The sequence below is a fragment of the Oncorhynchus gorbuscha genome, linkage group LG09, assembly GCF_021184085.1.
Source record: "Oncorhynchus gorbuscha isolate QuinsamMale2020 ecotype Even-year linkage group LG09, OgorEven_v1.0, whole genome shotgun sequence".
Taxonomy (NCBI): domain Eukaryota; kingdom Metazoa; phylum Chordata; class Actinopteri; order Salmoniformes; family Salmonidae; genus Oncorhynchus; species Oncorhynchus gorbuscha.
In genome coordinates, this window is record NC_060181.1 from 22990987 (window position 1) to 23013600 (window position 22614).

The 22614-nt window shown below is 43.9% G+C and overlaps 1 protein-coding gene across 1 annotated transcript in view; it reads right to left on the minus strand.

Moving 5' to 3' along the window:
• Nucleotides 1-22614, minus strand: part of LOC124043287 (CUB and sushi domain-containing protein 3-like) — a 720075-nt gene that overhangs the window by 225602 nt on the left and 471859 nt on the right. The window contains exons 22-23 of the mRNA XM_046361728.1: nucleotides 3224-3393; nucleotides 2543-2699 (exon numbers count right to left, since the gene is read on the minus strand). Coding sequence (XP_046217684.1) covers nucleotides 2543-2699; nucleotides 3224-3393 — 327 coding nt within the window. The remainder of the gene's footprint in view (nucleotides 1-2542; nucleotides 2700-3223; nucleotides 3394-22614) is intronic.

The following is a 22614-nucleotide window of genomic DNA, read 5'->3' on the forward strand; positions in this document are numbered from 1 at the left end:
GGACTTAGCCCTGGGCTTCCACTGACCTTTATTATGCAATCAAACAGCTAATCTTGCAGGTGGAATGAAATCTCCCACTAGACACGGATTTAGTAGATTGCCCACCAGTGTGTTAATAGGGTTTTTTCTCTCTCAGAACTAACACCCTGTCCAATGTTACACAGGCTAGCTACCAGCTAGCGCAACAAATGGTATTAAAGATGATTGCGTGTGGTTTTTATGTGTCTGCGGTGGTATATAGTCTGGTTTTGTGTGAGGGGCAAGGACAAGGTCAACAAAGACAAGTGTAGAGGTTATTTTTCAGGTAATTGATATTACCTTGGACCAAGCTGTGGAATGTTCCCTTGAAATCCACTCCTGGCTGTCAACAAAATTCTAATGCCCTTTAAAGGGGCAATTTTTTTCTCCAAAAGTTATGAAGCCCCTTTAAGTCCTACTTGTTTTACAAGGCAGATGGAAAGACTGACTGTAGTGGGAAAATAACTGGTTATATATCTAGAGTGAACACCTGACACTCTATTTCTCATAAATATCAATATGATTGGGAATCCTGACAAAGATGACGTAACACATCACATGACCAGCTACTTTCACATATAGACCATGTCCCACTCCCACAGGAAGACTTATATTATGGTCCTAGCTAAAGCACCAATCATAGGATGACCCCCATCTCCCGCTGAAACCATAGGAACCAAGGAAACATTTTAGAATAAGACAATAATAGATCCAGTAAAACGCATTGACTAAAAATTTGTAAACAATTGTTCAGCAAATCCTTAACACATGCCTAATAACCACCTGTTAATGAAAGTTACTAGAGTTAGTGCAGTAAAAAGGCATTGAGCTGATGCACACCCCAAAATGTTTGTAGAGGTGCTGACTAACTGTTTAGAAATTAGAGGTCGACCGATTTCAAGTTTTCATAACAATCGGTAATCGGCATTAGATTGCATTGCAATCCACAAGGAGACTGCGTGGCAGGCTGACCACCTGTTATGCGAGTGCAGCAAGGAGCCAAGGTAAGTTGCTAGCTAGCATTAAACTTATTTTATAAAAAACAATCAATCTTAACATAATCACTAGTTAACTACACATGGTTGATGATATTACTAGTTTAACTAAGAGCGTCTGCTAAATGACTTAAATGTAAATGTAAATGTAATGTAAATATAATTAATGTGGTGACTGTTAATTTATCATTGAATCACAGACTTCTTCAACTTCACCAAACAGGTGATGATTTAACAAAAGTGCATTCACGAAAAAGCACAATCGTTGCACCAATGTGCTTAACCATACACATCAACGCCTTTATTCAAATCAATACACAAGTATATATTTTTAAACCTGCATATTTAGTTAAAAGAAATTAATGTTAGCAGGCAATATTAACGAGGGAAATGTGTCACTTCTCTTGCATTCAGTGCAAGCAGAGTCAGGGTACATGCAACAGTTTGGGCTGCCTGGCTCATTGTGAACTATATGAAAACCATTTCTTCCTAACAAAGCCCGCAATTAATTTGCCAGAATTTTACGTAATTATGACATAACATTGAAGGTTGTGCAATGTAACAGCAATATTTAGACTTAGGGTTGTCAACCATTGGATAAAATACGTAACGGTTCCGTATTTCACTGAAAGAATAAACGTTTTGTTTTCGAAATTATAGTTTCTGGATTTGACCATATTAATGACCTAAGGCTCGTATTTCTGTGTGTTTATTATGTTATATTTTAATCTATGATTTTATATTTGATATAGCAGTCTGACTGAGCAGTGGTAGGCAGCAGCAGGCTCGTAAACATTCATTCAAACAGCACAACTCCTGAGATTAGGTTGGCAATACTATAGTGCCTATAAGAACATCCAATAGTCAAAGGTATATGAAATACAAATGGTTCAGAGAGAAATAGTCATTTAATTCCTATAATTCCTATAATAACTACAACCTAAAACTTCTTAACTGGGAATATTGAAGACTCATGTTAAAAGAAACCACCAGCTTTCATATGTTCTCATGTTCTGAGCAAGGAATTTAAACGTTAGCCTTTTTACATGGCACATATTGCACTTTTACTTTCTTCTCCAATACTGTGTTTCTGCATTATTTAAACCAAGTTGAACATGTTTCATTATTTATTTGAGACTAAATAGATTTTATTTCTGTATTATATTAAGTTAAAATAAAAGTGTTCATTCAGTATTGTTGTAATTGTTATTATTACAAATATGTATATAAAAATCGACTGATTAATTGGTATCGTCTTTTTTTGGTCCTTCAATAATTTTTGGGGTCCTCCAATAATCAGTATCGTCGATTGAAAAATCATAATCTGTCGACCTCTAATAGAAATGTATATTATGTTCATAATAAATGAATGGGTAAAACTAACCAATGTTTAGGCAACGCAGTGCCTTCTTCAGGGTATAAACGTTGGTTAGGTTTACCCATTAAAGTGTGCAACTTTCTTTCCTTATTTTTATACATTATAACACATGTTATCAGAACCACTGCACACTGACTGGTTGGTAACTTACTAGAATAAACCAGCTTGAAGCCCTCTCCAGTGGACTCCGGGTCAGAGTAGAACTCCAGCCACAGCTGGTTTGAGGTACTAATGAGGGTTAGACCCAGCATGGATGAGCCTGTGAATGCCCCTAGGACATGGGCCATGCTGTCTTTACCATCATAGATCTGCAGAGAGAAGAGTACCCTTTAGTTCAGTTCTGTTCATTGCAAAGCATGACTTTGTTTTCATGAACGTGTATATGTCATTGTAATGTCAAGTGTGTAAAGTATTGCCTTTTCAGTCTGATTATTATCAGTGTCTAATAGAGAATGTACCTGATTACAGGTGCTAATGGTTTATGACAGGAGAGGGTAGGTCCTTGTTAAAGATGACCATTCTTAACTCAATGAGAGCTGCTCTTGAGGCAACATGTTGTTACAATTCAGTTGGATTCCAGGCTACTGTATCCAGCATAATGCCATTGATGAGATTAAGAATCCATGCCACTATTTATCTGGTGCAGACAAGGCTTATTACCATGGACAGAATCCACATGCTTAAGTGTCATTGACCATCACAGGAGTACTATACACACACACAGAGACAGAGACAGAGACAGAGACAGAGACAGAAACAGAGACAGAGACAGAGACAGAGAGAGAGACAGAGACAAAGACAGAGACAGAGACAGAGAGAGACCAGTCAGTACCTTGAGAATGTCCCCCTGTGCCAGATGGAAGGTCCTGGCAGAGATGTTGATTCCCTTCCCAGCCTGCACCTGGATGCTGTAGATGCACTCATGGTTGTTCTCGTAGTTCATTGGGTAGTTCGGCGACAACATAATCCCCTCATTGTTTATGACAGATGAGCCGCACTCGGCTACAGGATGGAGGACAGAAGTAGAGAGAACAAAACAACACCATTGGAAAGTGCATGTGACAACGACGGTCTATCGTCAGGGGAATATAAATGTACAACTTTTTCATTTTCCATGACATTTTCCATACACATGTTCAGTTCATATATAACAGCACGTTTGATCACATGTATTTACATACAGTACTAGTTCACCACTATGGACATATCCTGGATGTAAATCACATAAAACATGAATCGTCGCTTTCTTGTTCTGATTCCTGCCTCGCATTTTGTGCCTGGATACCAAGGACGTAAACCATCTAGAGGGCTCAGAAGCAAATCTGGAATTGGAACTGACAGAATAGACTTCCTGGGTTATTATTATTATTCATGTCGCTGCTCAGAGCTCAACTACAAGGCCTGGGATCGGGGCCCTGGACCCTGACACTGAACAATAACCATCAAATTCAGAGTTAATGGAACAAAACCCCGTAAAAGCAGATGTATTGCTACCCATCATGCATTTTGCAGCGGGGAGCTTTGTCGGGTGGTGCATAAAGCAGCAGCCAGAGTGATTTATTTAATGCCTCATGCGCCGTTTCACTCACAGCCCCTAGATGTTATGACGATATTACTAGTATCATATTTTGAATAAATCACAACAGTTATCTCATCCATTAAAACAATTACCTTTACACTCTATCTCTCTCGCCATATCTCCAAGAAACCCGTGTCAGGAACCATGTGAATTTTTGTGTTCGTGACAAGAACTCCCTCCCCTTAAATTACCCTTCTTCATCACTCTTACCCTACTGTGTATGTGTGTGTGTGTGTGCGTGTGTGCGTGTGTGTGTGTGTGTGTGTGTGTGTGTGTGTGTGTGTGTGTGTGTGTGTGTGTGTGTGTGTGTGTGTGTGTGTGTGTGTGTGTGTGTGTGTGTGTGTGTGTGTGTGTGTGTGTGTGTGTGTGCCAGGGTGGTGGGGGGCACATCAGGGAAGAGAAAAAAACTTTTTTGAGTAAGGAGCTTTTGACCCCCCGAGGTTCAACTTCAGTCCAAATCTCTCAGTGTAAATTAAATACATCACATTAAAACTGACTGACTGCTCTTAAGAGCAGGACCATGGCACGACTTTGAGTGTGTCCTAAAAGTACTAGTCACACACATTGTTGGCAGTGAACCCCAGACACTCAGGACTCAGGAAGTGCCTTGTGATATTGTCAGAGCTGCACATCTACAGTCTCAGCCAGGGGAAGGATGCTGCTCAGACGGCACTGAGGAGGGAGCAGCATCTTGGATGTGACTCTGACTCTCCCTGCACTTGGTGTCTGAAGTCATTTCCATCTGCTGCCGACAGTCTCCTCTCCCCTGAGCCAGGTCCCTGGTCGGGTCTGATCCACGCGGAGTGATACAGTGTGATAGGCAACTTGAAGACAGCCCCCTTCTTTAACACCCCTGTGCCGTGAGGCGGAGGACTCAGAGACAGGGGAGGCAGGGGGAAGAGAATGAGAAGAGGAAGAGGGCCAGGGGTTAGATTACCTTAAAAACCCAATCCTTGCATTACTGCTCAGACAAAAGAGGGGTCAGGGACAATGTGGCTTTAAGAAGCAGGGATCTGACAGTACATGAGTAGGAGGGGTGCTGGATTAGGGTTATAGCATGCTTGTGTGTGTATTGACATACGCTTGTGAGTGAGTGTGTGTGCACATCTGCGCATCTGTGTGTGCAGTGTTATGCGATAGCTGCAAAGCCCCATTGCTATTAGAGGAGTCACGAAGGGTGGTAGAAATCAGTGCATCAGAGGAGAAGGAGCAGCTTTTATCAGGGCCTCCCAGGAAGAGAAGCAGCAGCTTTGGCAGTGGCTAATGGGGATCGGCAATAAATACAAATACAGCCAACCAGGTAACATTATACTGTAGGTTTTAATCAGGGCCCCATAGCCAGCCAGGTAACATTATACTGTAGGTGTCAATCAGCCCCCCACAGCCAGCCAGGTAACATTATACTGTAGGTTTCAATCAGCCCCCACAGCCAACCAGGTAACATTATACTGTAGGTTTTAATCAGGGCCCCACAGCCAGCCAGGTAACATTATACTGTAGGTTTTAATGAGGCCCCACAGCCGACCAGGTAACATTATACTGTTGGTTTTAATGAGGCCCCACAGCCAGCCAGGTAACATTATACTGTAGGTTTTAATCAGCCCCCACAGCCAGCCAGGTAACATTACACTGTTGGTTTTAATGAGGCCCCACAGCCAGCCAGGTAACATTACACTGTTGGTTTTAATGAGGCCCCACAGCCAGCCAGGTAACATTACACTGTTGGTTTTAATGAGGCCCCACAGCCAGCCAGGTAACATTACACTGTTGGTTTTAATGAGGCCCCACAGCCAGCCAGGTAACATTACACTGTTGGTTTTAATGAGGCCCCACAGCCAGCCAGGTAACATTACACTGTTGGTTTTAATGAGGCCCCACAGCCAGCCAGGTAACATTACACTGTTGGTTTTAATGAGGCCCACAGCCAGCCAGGTAACATTATACTGTTGGTTTTAATGAGGCCCACAGCCAGCCAGGTAACATTATACTGTAGGTTTTAATCAGACCCCCACAGCCAGCCAGGTAACATTACACTGTAGGTTTTAATCAGACCCCCACAGCCAGCCAGGTAACATTATACTGTAGGTGTCAATCAGCCCCCACAGCCAGCCAGGTAACATTATACTGTAGGTTTTAATCAGTGCACCACAGCCAGCCAGGTAACATTATACTGTAGGTTTTAATCAGTGCACCACAGCCAGCCAGGTAACATTATACTGTAGCTTTTAATCAGTGCACCACAGCCAGCCAGGCAACATTATACTGTAGGTTTTAATCAGCACCCCACAGCCAGCCAGGTAACATTATACTGTAGGTTTTAATCAGTGCACCCCACAGCCAGCCAGGTAACATTATACTGTAGGTTTTAATCAGTGCACCACAGCCAGCCAGGTTATACTGTAGTTTTTAATACTAACATTATTCTGTAGGTTTTAATCAACCACAGAGCCAGGTAATATTATACCCCCACAGCCAGCCAGGTAACATTATACTGTAGGTTTTAATCAGTGCATCACAGCCAGCCAGGTAACATTATACTGTAGCTTTTAATCAGTGCACCACAGCCAGCCAGGTAACATTATACTGTAGGTTTTAATCATTAGGTAACATTATACTGTAGGTTTTAATCAGTGCACCACAGCCAGCCAGGTAACATTATACTGTAGGTTTTAATCAGGGCCCCACAGCCAGCCAGGTAACATTATACTGTAGGTTTTAATCAGCCCCCACAGCCAGCCAGGTAACATTATACTGTAGGTTTTAATCAGTGCACCACAGCCAGCCAGGTAACATTATACTGTAGCTTTTAATCAGTGCACCACAGCCAGCCAGGTAACATTATACTGTAGGTTTTAATCAGCCCCCCACAGCCAGCCAGGTAACATTATACTGTAGGTTTTAATGAGGCCCCCACAGCCAACCAGGTAACATTATTCTGTAGGTTTTAATCCGTGCACCACAGCCAGCCAGGTAACATTATACTGTAGGTTTTAATCAGTGCACCACAGCCAGCCAGGTAACATTATACTGTAGGTTTTAATCAGTGCACCACAGCCAGCCAGGTAACATTATACTGTAAGTTTGAATGAGGCCCCCACAGCCAGCCAGGTAACATTATACTGGGTTTTAATGAGGCCCCCACAGCCAACCAGGTAACATTATTCTGTAGGTTTTAATCAGTGCACCACAGCCAGCCAGGTAACATTATACTGTAGGTTTTAATCAATGCACCACAGCCAGCCAGGTAACATTATACTGTAGGTTTTAATCAGTGCACCACAGCCAGCCAGGTAACATTATACTGTAGGTTTTAATGAGGCCCCCACAGCCAGCCAGGTAACATTATACTGTAGTTTTTAATGAGGCCCCCACAGCCAACCAGGTAACATTATTCTGTAGGTTTTAATCAGTGCACCACAGCCAGCCAGGTAATATTATACTGTAGGTTTTAATCAGACCCCCACAGCCAGCCAGGTAACATTATACTGTAGGTTTTAATCAGACCCCCACAGCCAGCCAGGTAACATTATACTGTAGGTTTTAATCAGCCCCCACAGCCAGCCAGGTAACATTATACTGTAGGTTTTAATCAGTGCACCACAGCCAGCCAGGTAACATTATACTGTAGCTTTTAATCAGTGCACCACAGCCAGCCAGGTAACATTATACTGTACGTTTTAATCAGCCCCCCACAGCCAGCCAGGTAACATTATACTGTAGGTTTTAATCAGTGCACCACAGCCAGCCAGATAACATTATACTGTAAGTTTTAATGAGGCCCCCACAGCCAGCCAGGTAACATTATACTGTAGGTTTTAATGAGGCCACCAGAGCCAACCAGGTACCATTATTCTGTAGGTTTTAATCAGTGCACCACAGCCAGCCAGGTAACATTATACTGTAGGTTTTAATCAGACCCCCACAGCCAGCCAGGTAACATTATACTGTAGGTGTCAATCAGCCCCCACAGCCAGCCAGGTAACATTATACTGTAGGTTTTAATCAGTGCACCACAGCCAGCCAGGTAACATTATACTGTAGCTTTTAATCAGTGCACCACAGCCAGCCAGGTAACATTATACTGTAGCTTTTAATCAGTGCACCACAGCCAGCCAGGCAACATTATACTGTAGGTTTTAATCAGCACCCCACAGCCAGCCAGGTAACATTATACTGTAGGTTTTAATCAGTGCACCACAGCCAGCCAGGTAACATTATACTGTAGGTTTTAATCAGTGCACCACAGCCAGCCAGGTAACATTATACTGTAGTTTTTAATGAGGCCCTCACAGCCAACCAGGTAACATTATTCTGTAGGTTTTAATCAGTGCACCACAGCCAGCCAGGTAATATTATACTGTAGGTTTTAATCAGACCCCCACAGCCAGCCAGGTAACATTATACTGTAGGTTTTAATCAGTGCATCACAGCCAGCCAGGTAACATTATACTGTAGCTTTTAATCAGTGCACCACAGCCAGCCAGGTAACATTATACTGTAGGTTTTAATCAATGCACCACAGCCAGCCAGGTAACATTATACTGTAGGTTTTAATCAGTGCACCACAGCCAGCCAGGTAACATTATACTGTAGGTTTTAATCAGGGCCCCACAGCCAGCCAGGTAACATTATACTGTAGGTTTTAATCAGCCCCCCACAGCCAGCCAGGTAACATTATACTGTAGGTTTTAATCAGTGCACCACAGCCAGCCAGGTAACATTATACTGTAGCTTTTAATCAGTGCACCACAGCCAGCCAGGTAACATTATACTGTAGGTTTTAATCAGCCCCCCACAGCCAGCCAGGTAACATTATACTGTAGGTTTTAATGAGGCCCCCACAGCCAACCAGGTAACATTATTCTGTAGGTTTTAATCCGTGCACCACAGCCAGCCAGGTAACATTATACTGTAGGTTTTAATCAGTGCACCACAGCCAGCCAGGTAACATTATACTGTAGGTTTTAATCAGTGCACCACAGCCAGCCAGGTAACATTATACTGTAAGTTTGAATGAGGCCCCCACAGCCAGCCAGGTAACATTATACTGTAGGTTTTAATGAGGCCCCCACAGCCAACCAGGTAACATTATTCTGTAGGTTTTAATCAGTGCACCACAGCCAGCCAGGTAACATTATACTGTAGGTTTTAATCAATGCACCACAGCCAGCCAGGTAACATTATACTGTAGGTTTTAATCAGTGCACCACAGCCAGCCAGGTAACATTATACTGTAGGTTTTAATGAGGCCCCCACAGCCAGCCAGGTAACATTATACTGTAGTTTTTAAAGAGGCCCCCACAGCCAACCAGGTAACATTATTCTGTAGGTTTTAATCAGTGCACCACAGCCAGCCAGGTAATATTATACTGTAGGTTTTAATCAGACCCCCACAGCCAGCCAGGTAACATTATACTGTAGGTTTTAATCAGACCCCCACAGCCAGCCAGGTAACATTATACTGTAGGTTTTAATCAGCCCCCACAGCCAGCCAGGTAACATTATACTGTAGGTTTTAATCAGTGCACCACAGCCAGCCAGGTAACATTATACTGTAGCTTTTAATCAGTGCACCACAGCCAGCCAGGTAACATTATACTGTACGTTTTAATCAGCCCCCCACAGCCAGCCAGGTAACATTATACTGTAGGTTTTAATCAGTGCACCACAGCCAGCCAGATAACATTATACTGTAAGTTTTAATGAGGCCCCCACAGCCAGCCAGGTAACATTATACTGTAGGTTTTAATGAGGCCACCAGAGCCAACCAGGTAACATTATTCTGTAGGTTTTAATCAGTGCACCACAGCCAGCCAGGTAACATTATACTGTAGGTTTTAATCAGCCCCCCACAGCCAGCCAGGTAACATTATACTGTAGGTTTTAATCAGGGCACCACAGCTAACCAGGTAACATTATACTGTAGGTTTTAATCAGACCCCCACAGCCAACCAGGTAACATTATACTGTAGGTTTTAATCAGTGCACCACAGCCAGCCAGGTAACATTATACTGTAGGTTTTAATCAGACCCCCACAGCCAGCCAGGTAACATTATACTGTAGGTTTTAATCAGACCCCCACAGCCAGCCAGGTAACATTACACTGTAGGTTTTAATCAGTGCATCACAGCCAGCCAGGTAACAGTATACTGTAGGTTTTAATCAGTGCATCACAGCCAGCCAGGTAACATTATACTGTAGATTTTAATGAGGCCCCCACAGCCAGCCAGGTAACATTATATTGTAGTTTTTTATGAGGCCCCCACAGCCAACCAGGTAACATTATTCTGTAGGTTTTAATCAGTGCACCACAGCCAGCCAGGTAACATTATAATGTAGCTTTTAATCAGTGCACCACAGCCAGCCAGGTAACATTATACTGTAGGTTTTAATCAGCCCCCCACAGCCAGCCAGGTAACATTATACTGTAGGTTTTAATCAGTGCACCACAGCCAGCCAGGTAACATTATACCGTAGGTTTTAATGAGGCCCCCACAGCCAGCCAGGTAACATTATATTGTAGTTTTTTATGAGGCCCCCACAGCCAGCCAGGTAACATTATACTGTAGGTTTTAATCAGTGCACCACAGCCAGCCAGGTAACATTATACTGTAGGTTTTAATGAGGCCCCCACAGCCAACCAGGTAACATTATTCTGTAGGTTTTAATCAGTGCACTACAGCCAGCCAGGTAACATTATACTGTAGGTTTTAATCAGACCCCCACAGCCAGCCACTTAACATTATACTGTAGGTTTTAATCAGACCCCCACAGCCAGCCAGGTAACATTATACTGTAGGTTTTAATCAGTGCACCACAGCCAGCCAGGTAACATTATACTGTAGATTTTAATCAGTGCACCACAGCCAGCCAGGTAACATTATACTGTAGATTTTAATCAGTGAACCACAGCCAGCCAGGTAACATTATACTGTAGGTTTTAATCAGACCCCCACAGCCAGCCAGTTAACATTATACTGTAGGTTTTAATCAGTGCACCACAGCCAGCCAGGTAACATTATACTGTAGGTTTTAATCAGTGCACCACAGCCAGCCAGGTAACATTATACTGTAGGTTTTAATCAGTGCACCACAGCCAGCCAGGTAACATTATACTGTAGGTTTTAATCAGGGCACCAAGGCTAGCCAGGTAACATTATACTGTAGGTTTTAATCAGACCCCCACAGCCAACCAGGTAACATTATTCTGTAGGTTTTAATCAGTGCACCACAGCCAGCCAGGTAACATTATAGTGTAGTTTTTAATCAGACCCCCACAGCCAGCCAGGTAACATTATACTGTAGGTTTTAATCAGGGCCCCACAGCCAGCCAGGTAACATTACACTGTAGGTTTTAATCAGTGCATCACAGCCAGCCAGGTAACAGTATACTGTAGGTTTTAATCAGTGCATCACAGCCAGCCAGGTAACATTATACTGTAGGTTTTAATCAGTGCATCACAGCCAGCCAGGTAACATTATACTGTAGGTTTTAATGAGGCCCCCACAGCCAGCCAGGTAACATTATACTGTAGGTTTGAATCAGTGCACCACAGCCAGCCAGGTAACATTATACCGTAGGTTTTAATGAGGCCCCCACAGCCAGCCAGGTAACATTATACTGTAGGTTTTAATCAGTGCACCACAGCCAGCCAGGTAACATTATACTGTAGGTTTTATTATTCTGAGGTTTTAATCCCCACAGCCAACCAGGTAACATTATTCTGTAGGTTTTAATCAGTGCACTACAGCCAGCCAGGTAACATTATACTGTAGGTTTTAATCAGACCCCCACAGCCAGCCAGGTAACATTATACTGTAGGTTTTAATCAGTGCACCACAGCCAGCCAGGTAACATTATACTGTAGGTTTTAATCAGGGCACCACAGCCAGCCAGGTAACATTATACTGTAGATTTTAATCAGACCCCCACAGCCAACCAGGTAACATTATTCTGTAGGTTTTAATCAGTGCACCACAGCCAGCCAGGTAACATTATACTGTAGGTTTTAATCAGTGCATCACAGCCAGCCAGGTAACATTATACTGTAGGTTTTAATCAGACCCCCAGCAGCCAGCCACAGTAGGTTTTAATCAGACACCACAGCCAGCCAGGTAACATTATACTGTAGGTTTTAATCAGACAGTGCACCACAGCCAGCCAGGTAACATTATACTGTAGGTTTTAATCAGTGCACCACAGCCAGCCAGGTAACATTATACTGTAGGTTTTAATCAGACCACCACAGCCAGCCAGGTAACATTATACTGTAGGTTTTAATCAGACCCCCACAGCCAGCCAGGTAACATTATTCTGTAGGTTTTAATCAGTGCAGCCAGCCAGGTAACATTATACTGTAGGTTTTAATCAGGGCACCACAGCCAGCCAGGTAACATTATACTGTAGGTTTTAATCAGACCCACAGCCAGCCAGGTAACATTATACTGTAGGTTTTAATCAGACCCCCACAGCCAGCCAGGTAACATTATTCTGTAGGTTTTAATCAGTGCACCACAGCCAGCCAGGTAACATTATACTGTAGGTTTTAATCAGGGCACCACAGCCAGCCAGGTAACATTATACTGTAGGTTTTAATCAGACCCCCACAGCCAGCCAGGTAACATTATACTGTAGGTTTTAATCAGTGCACCACAGCCAGCCAGGTAACATTATACTGTAGGTTTTAATCAGACCCCACACAGCCAGCCAGGTAACATTATACTGTAGGTTTTAATCAGACCCCCACAGCCAGCCAGGTAACATTATTCTGTAGGTTTTAATCAGTGCACCACAGCCAGCCAGGTAACATTATACTGTAGGTTTTAATCAGACCTGTAGGTTTTAATCAGTGCACACAGCCAGCCAGGTAACATTATACTGTAGGTTTTAATCAGTGCATCACAGCCAGCCAGGTAACATTATACTGTAGGTTTTAATCAGTGCCATCACAGCCAGCCAGGTAACATTATACTGTAGGTTTTAATGAGGCCCCCACAGCCAACCAGGTAACATTATTCTGTAGGTTTTAATCAGTGCACCACAGCCAGCCAGGTAACATTATACTGTAGGTTTTAATCAGTGCACCACAGCCAGCCAGGTAACATTATACTGTAGGTTTTAATCAGACCCCACAGCCAGCCAGGTAACATTACACTGTAGGTTTTAATCAGACCCCCACAGCCAGCCAGGTAACATTATACTGTAGGTTTTAATCAGACCCCACAGCCAGCCAGGTAACATTATACTGTAGGTTTTAATCAGACCCCCACAGCCAGCCAGGTAACATTATACTGTAGGTTTTAATCAGACCCCCACAGCCAGCCAGGTAACATTATACTGTAGGTTTTAATCAGTGCACCACAGCCAGCCAGGTAACATTATACTGTAGGTTTTAATCAGACCCCACAGCCAGCCAGGTAACATTACCCAGACAGCCAGCCAGGTAACATTATACTGTAGGTTTTAATCAGACCCCCACAGCCAGCCAGGTAACATTATACTGTAGGTTTTAATCAGTGCACCACAGCCAGCCAGGTAACATTATACTGTAGGTTTTAATCAGGGCACCACCCAGCCAGCCAGGTAACATTATAACATTATACTGTAGGTTTTAATCAGACCCCCACAGCCAGCCAGGTAACATTATTCTGTAGGTTTTAATCAGTGCACCACAGCCAGCCAGGTAACATTTTACTGTAGGTTTTAATCAGACCACCACAGCCAGCCAGGTAACATTATACTGTAGGTTTTAATCAGACCCCACAGCCAGCCAGGTAACATTATACTGTAGGTTTTAATCAGACCCCCACAGCCAGCCAGGTAACATTACACTGTAGGTTTTAATCAGACCCCCACAGCCAGCCAGGTAACATTATACTGTAGGTTTTAATCAGACCCCCACAGCCAGCCAGGTAACATTATACTGTAGGTTTTAATCAGACCCCCACAGCCAGCCAGGTAACATTACACTGTAGGTTTTAATCAGTGCATCACAGCCAGCCAGGTAACAGTATACTGTAGGTTTTAATCAGTGCATCACAGCCAGCCAGGTAACATTATACTGTAGGTTTTAATCAGTGCATCACAGCCAGCCAGGTAACAGTATACTGTAGGTTTTAATCAGTGCATCACAGCCAGCCAGGTAACAGTATACTGTAGGTTTTAATCAGTGCATCACAGCCAGCCAGGTAACAGTATACTGTAGGTTTTAATCAGTGCATCACAGCCAGCCAGGTAACAGTATACTGTAGGTTTTAATCAGTGCATCACAGCCAGCCAGGTAACATTATACTGTAGGTTTTAATCAGTGCATCACAGCCAGCCAGGTAACAGTATACTGTAGGTTTTAATCAGTGCATCACAGCCAGCCAGGTAACATTATACTGTAGGTTTTAATCAGTGCATCACAGCCAGCCAGGTAACATTATACTGTAGGTTTTAATGAGGCCCCCACAGCCAGCCAGGTAACATTATACTGTAGGTTTTAATCAGTGCACCACAGCCAGCCAGGTAACATTATACCGTAGGTTTTAATGAGGCCCCCACAGCCAGCCAGGTAACATTATACTGTAGGTTTTAATCAGTGCACCACAGCCAGCCAGGTAACATTATACTGTAGGTTTTAATGAGGCCCCCACAGCCAACCAGGTAACATTATTCTGTAGGTTTTAATCAGTGCACTACAGCCAGCCAGGTAACATTATACTGTAGGTTTTAATCAGACCCCCACAGCCAGCCACTTAACATTATACTGTAGGTTTTAATCAGACCCCCACAGCCAGCCAGGTAACATTATACTGTAGGTTTTAATCAGTGCACCACAGCCAGCCAGGTAACATTATACTGTAGGTTTTAATCAGGGCACCACAGCCAGCCAGGTAACATTATACTGTAGGTTTTAATCAGGGCACCACAGCCAGCCAGGTAACATTATACTGTAGATTTTAATCAGACCCCCACAGCCAACCAGGTAACATTATTCTGTAGGTTTTAATCAGTGCACCACAGCCAGCCAGGTAACATTATAGTGTAGGTTTTAATCAGACCCCCACAGCCAGCCAGGTAACATTATACTGTAGGTTTTAATCAGACCCCCACAGCCAGCCAGGTAACATTACACTGTAGGTTTTAATCAGTGCATCACAGCCAGCCAGGTAACAGTATACTGTAAGTTTTAATCAGTGCATCACAGCCAGCCAGGTAACATTATACTGTAGGTTTTAATCAGTGCATCACAGCCAGCCAGGTAACATTATACTGTAGGTTTTAATGAGGCCCCCACAGCCAACCAGGTAACATTATTCTGTAGGTTTTAATCAGTGCACCACAGCCAGCCAGGTAACATTATACTGTAGCTTTTAATCAGTGCACCACAGCCAGCCAGGTAACATTATACTGTAGGTTTTAATCAGACCCCCACAGCCAGCCAGGTAACATTACACTGTAGGTTTTAATCAGACCCCCACAGCCAGCCAGGTAACATTATACTGTAGGTTTTAATCAGACCCCCACAGCCAGCCAGGTAACATTATACTGTAGGTTTTAATCAGACCCCCACAGCCAGCCAGTTAACATTATACTGTAGGTTTTAATCAGACCCCCACAGCCAGCCAGGTAACATTATACTGTAGGTTTTAATCAGTGCACCACAGCCAGCCAGGTAACATTATACTGTAGGTTTTAATCAGTGCACCACAGCCAGCCAGGTAACATTATACTGTAGGTTTTAATCAGTGCACCACAGCCAGCCAGGTAACATTATACTGTAGGTTTTAATCAGGGCACCAAGGCTAGCCAGGTAACATTATACTGTAGGTTTTAATCAGACCCCCACAGCCAACCAGGTAACATTATTCTGTAGGTTTTAATCAGTGCACCACAGCCAGCCAGGTAACATTATACTGTAGGTTTTAATCAGGGCACCACAGCCAGCCAGGTAACATTATACTGTAGGTTTTAATCAGACCCCCACAGCCAGCCAGGTAACATTATTCTGTAGGTTTTAATCAGTGCACCACAGCCAGCCAGGTAACATTTTACTGTAGGTTTTAATCAGGGCACCACAGCCAGCCAGGTAACATTATACTGTAGGTTTTAATCAGACCCCCACAGCCAGCCAGGTAACATTATACTGTAGGTTTTAATCAGACCCCCACAGCCAGCCAGGTAACATTACACTGTAGGTTTTAATCAGACCCCCACAGCCAGCCAGGTAACATTATACTGTAGGTTTTAATCAGACCCCCACAGCCAGCCAGGTAACATTATACTGTAGGTTTTAATCAGTGCACCACAGCCAGCCAGGTAACATTATACTGTAGGTTTTAATCAGGGCACCACAACCAGCCAGGTAACATTATACTGTAGGTTTTAATCAGACCCCCACAGCCAGCCAGGTAACATTACACTGTAGGTTTTAATCAGACCCCCACAGCCAGCCAGGTAACATTATACTGTAGGTTTTAATCAGTGCACCACAGCCAGCCAGGTAACATTATACTGTAGGTTTTAATGAGGCCCCCACAGCCAGCCAGGTAACATTATATTGTAGTTTCTTATGAGGCCCCCACAGCCAACCAGGTAACATTATTCTGTAGGTTTTAATCAGTGCACCACAGCCAGCCAGGTAACATTATAATGTAGCTTTTAATCAGTGCACCACAGCCAGCCAGGTAACATTATACTGTAGGTTTTAATCAGCCCCCCACAGCCAGCCAGGTAACATTATACTGTAGGTTTTAATCAGTGCACCACAGCCAGCCAGGTAACATTATACCGTAGGATTTAATGAGGCCCCCACAGCCAGCCAGATAACATTATACTGTAGGTTTTAATCAGTGCACCACAGCCAGCCAGGTAACATTACACTGTAGGTTTTAATCAGTGCACCACAGCCAGCCAGGTAACATTACACTGTAGGTTTTAATCAGTGCACCACAGCCAGCCAGGTAACATTATACTGTAGGTTTTAATCAGACCCCCACAGCCAGCCAGGTAACATTACACTGTAGGTTTTAATCAGACCCCCACAGCCAGCCAGGTAACATTATACTGTAGGTTTTAATCAGTGCACCACAGCCAGCCAGGTAACATTATACTGTAGGTTTTAATGAGGCCCCCACAGCCAGCCAGGTAACATTATATTGTAGTTTTTTATGAGGCCCCCACAGCCAACCAGGTAACATTATTCTGTAGGTTTTAATCAGTGCACCACAGCCAGCCAGGTAACATTATAATGTAGCTTTTAATCAGTGCACCACAGCCAGCCAGGTAACATTATACTGTAGGTTTTAATCAGCCCCCCACAGCCAGCCAGGTAACATTATACTGTAGGTTTTAATCAGTGCACCACAGCCAGCCAGGTAACATTATACCGTAGGTTTTAATGAGGCCCCCACAGCCAGCCAGGTAACATTATACTGTAGGTTTTAATCAGTGCACCACAGCCAGCCAGGTAACATTACACTGTAGGTTTTAATCAGTGCACCACAGCCAGCCAGGTAACATTATTCTGTAGGTTTTAATGAGGCCCCCACAGCCAACCAGGTAACATTACACTGTAGGTTTTAATCAATTTCTTATTGCTTTTGCATTGTTGAGAAGTAAGCATTTCATTGGATGGTGTACACCATGTTGTTTCCCGTACATAAGACTAATGCAACTTGAACATCTAGGTGGGAATGAGGTGTGTTGACTTATTAACAGCCATCATTACTATAAATCTAATCTAATCTAATGTTATTTGTCACATACACATGGTTAGTAGATGTTAATACAAATGTAGCGAAATGCTTGTCCTTCTAGTTCCGACTGTGCAGTAATATCTAACAAGTAATCTAACAATTTCCCAACAACGACCTTATACACACAAGTGTAAAGGAATGAATACGAATATGTACATATAAATATATGGATGTGCGAGGGCCGAACGGCATAGGCAAGATGCAGTAGATGGTATAGAGTACAGTATATAAATATGAGATGAGTAGTGTAGGGTATGTAAACATTTTATAAAGTGGTATAGTTTAAAGTGACTTGTGATTAATTTATTACATCCAATTTTTTATTATTAAAGTGGCTAGAGATTTGAGTCAGTATGTTGGCAGCAGCCACTCAATGTTAGTGATGTCTGTTTAACAGTCTGATGGCCTTGAGATAGAAGCTGTTTTTCAGTCTCTCGGTCCCAGCTTTGATGCACCTGTACTGACCTCGCTTTCTGGATGATAGCGGGGCGAACAGGCAGTGGCTCGGGTGGTTGTTGTCCTTGATTATATTTTTGACATCGGGTGCTGTAGGTGTCCTGGAGGGCAGGTAGTTTGCCCCCGGGGATACGTTGTGCAGACCTCACTACGCTCTGGAGAGCCTTACGGTTGTGGGCGGAGCAGTTGCCGTACCAGGCGGTGATACAGCCTGACAGGATGCTCTCGATTGTGCATCTATTAAAGTTTGTGAGTGTTTTTGGTGACAAGCCAAATTCCTTCAGCCTCCTGAGGTTGAAGAGGCGCTGTTGTGCCTTCTTCACCACGCTGCCTGTGTGGGTGGACCATTTCAGTTTGTCTGTGATGTGTACGCCGAGGAACTTAAAACTTTCCACCTTCCCCACTACTGTCCCGTCGATGTGGAGGTGCTCCCTCTGCTGTTTCCTGAAGTCCATGATCATCTCCTTTGTTTTGTTGACGTTGAGTGAGAGTTTATTTTCCTGACACCACACTCCGAGGGCCCTCACTTCCTCCCTGTAGGCAGTCTCATCGTTGTTGGTAATGAAGCCTACCACTGTAGTGTGGTAGCTATATGGAACATGTTTGTGACAGAGTGCACATGCACACACACAGACACACACATCACATTGCATGACACATGAGACAAGATGATGAAATAGAACACTTCCATTAAAACGAGTGCCTACTGCACAACCACCAATAACCGGTTAGAATGGTAATCCTGCGTGTTCAGCTTTCTATTAGAGTGGATCAATGATCTGGTGCAAGCAGGCCAGATCATTTCATATTTGTCCTATTGTTACTGTGCTAGTGGGGTGTGTTTGTGTGTGTGTGTGTGTGTGTGTGGCCTCTGTATGTATATATGTGTGGGGGATCCTTCTTGTTCATTTTCAGGTGATAACCTGCCTGAAATGGTTCTGAGGAAGTAGCTAATAATAGGTCCTGTCTGAGCGGAGGTGGTTTCCTTTGGCCAGCTACTCTGTACCTTGTAAGGCAATGAGATAGAACCCAACCATACAGCTGGTCTGGATTAAAGACTGGAGTTATTTCTTTACGTCATTTATTGACACACAAAAGATGTGTCCTGAATCCTATTTCTCTTGCGCCTTCAAGCATTAGTGTGTTGCTATGAAAGAAAGGAACCAGCCACAGTACACACAAAAAGACACAGGTCAGTCATCATCAGGTGTGACTGCAGTTACATTCTTCCTATATACCATGGACTTACAGGTATAATGGACATTTTGGCCAAAACAAAACAATCAACATCAATCATCCAGAATGTTTTTTTGGGACATTTGATCTAAATCCTATAATTTCAGATTGTCATGGTCTGACCTTAGTTCCTTTTTTATGTCTGTATTTTAGTTGGTCAGGGCGTGAGTTGTGGTGGGCATTCTATGTTGTTTTTCTATGTTTTGTTCTGTTGTTATAGTTCTATGTGTTTGGCCTAGTATGGTGCTCAATCAGAGGCAGGTGTCAGTCGTTGTCCCCTGATTGGGAGCCATATTTAGGTAGCCTGTTTTCTATTGTGTTTTGTGGGTGGTTCTTTTCTGTGTCTGTGTGTTCCACATGGAACTGTTTCGGTTTTTGTTATTTTGTATTTTTCAGTGTTCTATTAAAATAATTATGAACACGTACCACGCTGCGCATTGGTCCTCCGATCCTTCCTACTACTCCTCGTCAGAGGAAGAAGAAGACCGTTACACAGATGACATTACAAGCCATGGGCATACACAAAATAATTGCATCCACGTCTATCATTCTGGAAACATGTTAATTGTTTAACACGGTTTATACTAAACTAATTGCTTGGCTCTCAGCATTAAGGAGATGGATTGGGGGTAAGACCCTGCAATAGACTAGCTTCCTGTCCAGGTGGTTGTAATGATGTGCGCTGAGAGTCGGGAAGTACAGAGAGAGAGTGTTTTAATAAATAAATGAAACATAATACAAGACACATTAACAACGCACAGACAGTAAACAGAAACAATGAGGCCCCAAAGGGAGTGACACATATAGGGCAGGTAAATCAAGGAAGTGATGGAGTCCAGGTGAGTGATGACGCGCAGGTGCGTGTAACGATGATGACAGGTGCGCGCCATAACGAGCAGCCTGCTGACCTAGAGCCCAGAGAGGGAGCACACGTGACAGTGGTGTACTTGAACATCAAGCTGCTTAGCAATACAGAAACAGGACATAGGCTTCTGCCTTACGGACCGTTTTGGCTTAGACAAGACTACTTACATCCTAGTGTGTAAAACCCAACCCCTGTAGCTTGCACAGAGAGCCTGGTCCCTTAGTAATACAAATCTGAGGCAACACCATGGGATGGATGGATGATGGATTTCAGCCCTGACAATGTAGGGAACTAGTGCTCCTGTAAACAAGGAAACAAGCACATTAGAAAATGTGAGTAAGGTGGGGAAACAAATCCATTGTAAATGCAGCAGCGAGTGACACAGGCGAAACGTTCCCGAAATTGCTTTATGATGGAATATGAACTTGTGAGCCGAGGGAAACAAAAGAGAGGTGGAAAGGAATCTGCAATGCAGTGCAGTTTAGGTCAAAAGCAAAAATTACTCAGACAGATAATCAGATAAACGGAATTCTCAAGTGCAATTCCAATTATTTACATACAGCCACCTGTTCTCACTTCAGAGAGGGAGAGAGGGTGTTTGTGTGTATGCATGCATGAGTGTTTGCCTACGTGTCTGTTGGTTGGTGTGAAAAGGCTTTATATTATCACAAACACACAGGAAACAAAATCCAACCTGCTCACAAATCCTCCCACCTGATACAGTATGTTTGTTTAAAGACTACAAAAAGCTTTAGAGGATCCCAAAAGAACAATGGATTCAAGTTGTTTTAGACTTTTTCTACTTTGGCTTGACACTGTAAATGGATAGAGAACACCAACAAAGCTTTAGGCTACTTTACCGACACTCCTGTTTACAGAAATCACGATCTGAGATCTACACAGTACATATATCACTCTTCCTCGCCTCTCCTAAAGGCAGCCCCCCGCACCTCTTCATATTCAGGGGTTGAGTTAAATGCGGAAGACACATTTCATTGGAAGGCATTCAACTGGGGTGGCAAGTAGGCTAGTGGTTAGAGTGTTGGACTAATAACTGAAAGGTTGCAAGATCAAATCCCTGAGCTGACAAAACTAACATATGTTGTTCTGCCCCTGAACAAGGCAGGTAACTCACTGTTCCGAGGTCATTATTGAAAATAAAAATATGTTCTTAACTGACTTGCCTAGTTCTATAAAGGTAAAATAAATAAATGCAGTTGTACATCTGACTAGGTATACCCCTCTCCTCTTCTCTCCCTCCTTTCCAAAATTCCCACAGTTTGACTCCTTGATGTTGCATTAAAGCAGGATTAAACCGGAGCAACACTTTTTTTGCCTAATGTTAATCAATGAAAATCCTCTGTTATCCATTTACTCCCAAATTAAAATCCAACTGCTTAATACTAAGAGAGTGAGTGAGAGGGAGAAAGAAAGAGAGGCACAGCCTAGCAGACGTCATCAGAGCAAAATACTTAAGCTCTATCTCCCCCCGGACTGGGCTTGATGGAATATCAAACAGTAAAACATATTGACATTTACAATAATAAAGAAGGGGGGAACTCCTTGCCTTCATGCAATCTGACCTGATTACACTGATTACACTGTTGAGTGCCATGCTTTTACTGCATCATTGTTCAAAGATAAAATGGGCAGAGACTGGGATGGGAGGAGCATGGACTGGGAAGGAGGGAAGAGCATGGACTGGAAGGAAGCAGGAGCATGGACTGGGAGGAGGGAGGAGCATGGACCGGGAGGGGAGGAGCATGGACTGGGAGGAAGCAGGAGCATGGACTGGGAGGAGGGAGGAGCATGGACTGGGAAGGAAGGAGGAGCATGGACTGGGAAGGAGGGAGGAGCATGGACTGGGAAGGAGGGAGGAGCATGGACTGGAAAGGAGGGAGGAGCATGGACTGGGAAGGAGGGAGGAGCATGGACTGGGAAGGAGGGAGGAGCATGGACTGGGAGGAAGCAGGAGCATGGACTGGGAGGAGGGAGGAGCATGGACTGGGAAGGAGGGAGGAGCATGGACTGGGAAGGAGGGAGGAGCATGGACTGGTAGGAAGCAGGAGCATGGCCTGGGAGGAGGGAGGAGCATGGACTGGGAGGAGGGAGGAGCATGGACTGGGAAGGAGGGAGGAGCATGGACTGGTAGGAAGCAGGAGCATGGCCTGGGAGGAGGGAGGAGCATGGACTGCGAGGAGGGAGGAGCATGGACTGGGAAGGAGGGAGGAGCATGGACTGGTAGGAAGCAGGAGCATGGCCTGGGAGGAGGGAGGAGCATGGACTGGGAGGAGGGAGGAGCATGGACTGGGAAGGAGGGAGGAGCATGGACTGGGAGGGGAG